The 5,224-nt window shown below is 39.2% G+C and overlaps 1 protein-coding gene and 1 long non-coding RNA gene across 2 annotated transcripts in view; one reads left to right on the top strand and one right to left on the bottom strand.

The window, feature by feature from the left end:
• LOC104127946 (protein-glutamine gamma-glutamyltransferase E) overlaps positions 1 to 5,089 on the bottom strand; it is a 14,201-nt gene extending 9,112 nt beyond the window's left edge. Inside the window, exons 1-2 of the mRNA XM_035896131.1 lie at positions 4,624 to 5,089; positions 4,197 to 4,436 (exon numbers count right to left, since the gene is read on the bottom strand). Of these exons, the coding sequence (XP_035752024.1) occupies positions 4,197 to 4,436; positions 4,624 to 4,867 (484 nt within the window). The 5' untranslated portion in view covers positions 4,868 to 5,089. The remainder of the gene's footprint in view (positions 1 to 4,196; positions 4,437 to 4,623) is intronic.
• LOC118452494 overlaps positions 1 to 5,224 on the top strand; it is an 82,704-nt gene that overhangs the window by 44,443 nt on the left and 33,037 nt on the right. The gene's annotated exons all lie outside the window — the stretch shown is intronic.

The raw sequence follows: 5,224 nt of genomic DNA, 5'->3' as shown, positions 1-5,224 counted from the left end.
AGGAATGTTATTAGGATAGCCTGTTCAACTGTTCACTTTGATTTCATTGTTACTGGTTTCCCTAGTCTATGGCACAGTAGGTAGCTGCTATGAAAGCATTGGCTTCCCACAGATATTTAGGTTGTTTTGGCTGCTTTCTAGTTAGCTCTGTGTTTAGTGTCATAATGTTTAAAATTATTTTCTGAAAGCTTCAGGAAATACGTATGAAAATCAGCTTTTCTATTTTATTGAGTCAACTTCTTTACCTTCCTGTAGGAACTTCCCTTCCTTCCCTTCCTGCAAATAAAAAGATTGTGTGATTTATTTTAAAAACTGTATCACATGATATAAGTCTACTTCTCTAGTGGCTGTCTATGTGCTTTTTTTCCCCTTTGTAATATCGTCATTGTTGATTGCCAGGCTTTTGGGCCAGCATGGGTCTGGAGAACTGTATGCAGTTCCAGGTGCTGTACTTCAGGGTGTGGACCAGCTGGAAAGATTGAGACAAGCACTGAGAATGCTCAGCAATCCTGAAAATATAACTTATGAAGAAAAATATGACTTATGCATTAACTCAGAATTAGTTAAGGTAGAAAAAAAAATTGGGGTGAGGAATGGGGCACACATGGCAAGCAATTCTGGAAGTTCTTGCGAAGAGGATGGGGTGGGGGGAAAAAAATCTGTTTTTGGTGTCTGTCGTATGTAGGACGAGGAGTTATGTGCCAAAATCAAAGCAAAAAAGATTTGATTAGTTAATAGGAAAAAATTATAAAGGAAAAGCTAGTGTTCTATTGGAGTGAATTTCTGGGCGAGGTACTGGAGCTTCCCTAACAGCTGATCATTAAGAGGGAATTCAAGATTTGTCAGGAATGATCTAAGTGCTGAACTGAACCTGCCTTAGAGCATGGTGTGAGACTAGATGACTTCCTAAGATCCTTCTAGCCCTATGAGTTTATGATTCTGAGCAATCTAAATGTCCTTCTATAATCACTTGAAGAACATATTTTTTTTCTAAGATTTATATGCTCTCAATTATAATGTTCGAAAGCCAGTTCTTTGAATAAGTATACTTAAACTTTTTTATAATGCTGTTCCTACCAATAACTCAGAACAAAATTAACATTAGCTTAAAAGGAGGGAGGAAAAAAACCCAACAACACACTACAACAAACCTCTTCCTTCCAAGTGTGACTAAATAGTAACAAGCCCTTCTGTTACTCTCAACATACAAGAAGAAAAAAATGCAATTAGCCTCTATAGTCCTCTTTTTTGATGGTTATAGAAAGACAGACCACTACAGTCCTAATCCTTTATTAAATTAATTCCTTTTAATATAAAAATCCAAAGTTGTTATATATTCCATCCTCTCATTCTGAAGTTAAGGTTTATCCTGGCATACTGAGAAACAAGCAGGATGTAAATTTCTGTTGATAGTTTTTAATCAATATGTAAGTATGCTTTCTAACATAGATATAGTAATTTCTTTGTATAAGCTTTGCCACAGAAACGAGTTGCAAGTATCAGACATCTAGGAAGAGACACATTCTACAAAATTCTCAGACGTACAAAGCCTTTTATCCCCTAAAGCTTGATGTGTTCACTTGTGAGCTATAGATCATTCATTTAATTCACAATTAGCGCTCTTTATTCTAGTAGTTAACTGTACATTCCTTCGATAGCATTAGGACATAATGCATCATTATCAGAGGCTGGCTTGCAACTATCTTAGATTTCTCTTTAAATGTCCTTAAGAGACTTTATTAATGTTAAAACATCACTTTTGTTTTATCCACAGGTTTGAAACAAATAAGTTAGTGAATTAATAAGCTTAGTGGTTTGTTACCATTATGGTGAGATCAGCATTTTCTGTGTCCAAATTCTGTATTTATTTCAGATATACAATCTGTGAAACTACTTGCTTTTGGCTTGCTAAATTAGAAATTTTCTCTTGTCCAAAAGGTTTCTTCCTGTGTTCAGTTATCCCAGAAAACTTTCACTGAACATGTTCGAATTCATAATTCCTGTTCAGAAAAGATTAACTGAAAGAAAATTCCAGATGACATCTTGTCACTTCATACAATGGCATTAATATTTAAATCTCAGTAGCTGTTTCCTCTTATACAGTTTAAGATTGCATTTGCCTTTTTCGGGGCCATTTCAATTTGTTTCTCATTGTTTGATTAATAAGTACTTTCACATTCTTCATGACTTCCAGCTGGTAAGTCTGCCATTGAAATTATTGTTATTTCTCCCTAAACGTATGGTCTTCTATTTTGTATTATTATATCTTATCCCTTCTCAACTACTGCAGTCTCTAAGGTCAGCGAGTTATTTCTAGGTGGTATTCCAGCCCATCTGTGTATAGGCAATGCTGCTTTAATGTCAGCATATCAAAGTAACGAACCATTTGATCAGTGTTTTTTCACGTGACGCTTAAGGATCCACTAGTAGCTTTTCTCCAGCCCAGTGCTTTTCCTTTCATCTCTAGTCCTGACTGTTTCCTTGTAAGTAGTTCTTTACTGATATTACAGTTTATTAATTAATTCCTGTCTTTTCCAGCTTAATGAATAATCTCCCATGTGGAACCATATCTACAGACCAGATCTGCCATTTATCCTTTGCTGAGAAAATAAATTTTCTATTTCCCTTCTGCTGTGACACTTACTGTAGCGGTAGCATACCCTAAAACTGAATCCGTTCCTAATTGTCAGGATCAGGTAGCTGTTCCACACTGCAGAAGCTTATTCAGCAGCATCCTACTTTAAGGATACTGCCTTTTGTTTGGCAGCAGTCACAGAATCTCAGAATCCCAGAATGGCAGGGATTAGAAGGGACCTTGCTCAAGCAGGGTCAACCAGAGCAGGGTGCACAGGACATTGTGGAGGCAGGGGTTGAATATCTCCACAGAAGGAGACTCCACAGCCCCCTGGGCAGCCTGTGCCAGGGCTCGGTCACCCTCAAAGTAAAGAAGTTCTTCTGCATATTCAACTGAAACCTCTTATGTTTCAGTTTGTGCCCATTGCCCCTTGTCCTGTCGCTGGGCACCACTGTGAAGAATCTGGCTCCATCCTTCTGACATCCACCCTTAAGATATTTGTAAGAGTTGATGAGATCCCCTCTCAGTCTTTTCTTCAGGTATTATATCGTCTGATAAATTGGGAGGGCTCTTCTGCAAAATCATTACTTTTAAAATGAAATGGCACAGCCTAATTTTTCTTAGTTTTCATCTAAGAACAATTTGTCTGGTCTCATGAGTACCACTGGTACTCTGGTGTTCCAGTTCAGGAGCAGTCAAATATTTCAGTCCCTGCACTGTGGTTTCCATCAATTAGAAGTTACATCACATGTGATCTTTCAGGGGGTTCTGGGAAGGTTTTTTTCCCTCAAAACTGCCTATGCAGAGACAGTCTGAGTTTCTTGAACATAATTCTATAATTATTTCTGTCTTCCAAGACATGCTGAGCTAATTAGCAGCTTTTTTCATCTTGGCTCTTGACATATTTGTTAGTGGCCTTTGACTAACATATGGCCACAGAAGAAAATAGTGGATGGCTGTAGTTATGTTTCTGTTTTATAAGCTGTTTAGTCACTTGGCTGTCTAAGAGCTCCCTTAACTCGAGAGTGGTATATTTTAAGGCTAATCAAGGTTTCTAGACTATTATGTATTTGCAAAATCTGAGTTTAGGAATTTGCATTTCTTTTGCAACGTGCTGAGGCTGCAGAAATAAAAAATGGAGCAGAAAGAGATGCCCTTTTCAACCCATGATGAAAGATATGGGAAATGCCAATCTTCTTCACACTAGCCCACTCAGTTTTTATAAAGTTAGTTGAGCTATTGTCTTTGCAGTTAACATCTATAAGAGCAGTCTTGCTTTGATTTAGGTGCAAGTCAAGAATGCTACTGTATGCTGGCTTCACATTCGGAGGAGTTCCTGCACTTATGAAACTGTCAGCCCTTGTCTACAGAAAAAGCGTTCTGCTCAGTCCTGAAGAAAGAGTCTGTAATATCACCCCATATAGCACATGTCATTAGGACAAAAGGGGGGAGGAGGTGCAGCAACAGCTTCTTAATGTAGTAAAACTAGATCTCTGAACAGATAGCTGAGATTGTCTCTGTTTGGGTCAGCAGCAGCAGCAGCTTGAGGGAGCAAGCTTACTGTGCAGATATGAAAGCAAACAGGTCAGTTACGTTCGAGAGAAAAGGCATTGGTACCTACCTGGACACCAAGGGTTGAACAGCAATACAAACTGCCCCAGGAATCTGGAAAAGATCTTGTTCCCTGAGGTTACCTGGAGGGTGAGATTGTATCGTCCAATGACAGCATTGGCTGGGCTGGATATTGTAAAGTTCATATAGCTGGACTCGCTGGGTCCTTGGACAGCACTCCAGCCACTTGCCCCCACCTCAGAGAGGTTAAATACAGCCTTTGTACGATGAGATTCTGAGGGGGATGGTCCTGCCAGAAAGAAGGGGTAATTGGTTTCAATATTAACCTCACACTTGAAATGAACACGTTGCAGGGGGGGGGGAAGCATTAAAAATACATGAAGAAAAATTGCATCACTAAATAGAATAAGGGGAGAACTACAAGGGCTAAAGATTACAGTTCTAAGCAAACATGGAATAAGCTGAGGGAGTGTTACCTATTTCAGTGACAAATGCTAGGCTCTCCCCAGTCTGCTGTGGTCTGTTGAAGTACAGGGTAATAGTGAAGGCTTGTCCTCGCCTCACAGTCAACTCAGTGTTGGCATATCTGTCAGTATGGTGCGTGCCTGCGTTTACTGATGGCTGCCAGCTGATATGTGTTGGTGTCAGATCTGTAAAACAGAAGACAAAACATGAAGAAGCAGACAGCATGGAAAGAAGTAAATTGCTGGTAAGCAGCATGATGAGGTTGCTAAGAGCAGCTATCTTTTGCCAGAGGAAGGACAACTAAAAAGTAGATGCTCCATTAAGTTAAGTCTAGTGGTCAATAACAGAAATTTTTGCTTGGGTTTTGTTACAGGGCTGTCATACACCAAGGACTTATATGCTTCCTATACAGTGCTGGATGCTGTTTTATCACTGGACTTAGAAAAAAATTTACGGGGCAAATCAGTGTCACTTCATTGTCAGCACCAAATAAAGTGGCCTGTAGACCCCTACATTTTCAACATATATATTTTTAGGACCCCAGAAATGGCTATTAGGACGTCTTACTTTTCCTGCTTATATCCTGATGCCATTTTGCCTACAGTAGGGAAA

The sequence above is a fragment of the Egretta garzetta genome, unplaced genomic scaffold (assembly GCF_000687185.1).
Source record: "Egretta garzetta isolate BGI_Z169 unplaced genomic scaffold, ASM68718v1 scaffold356, whole genome shotgun sequence".
Lineage (NCBI taxonomy): Eukaryota > Metazoa > Chordata > Aves > Pelecaniformes > Ardeidae > Egretta > Egretta garzetta.
This window is presented reverse-complemented; position numbering and strand designations above follow the sequence as displayed.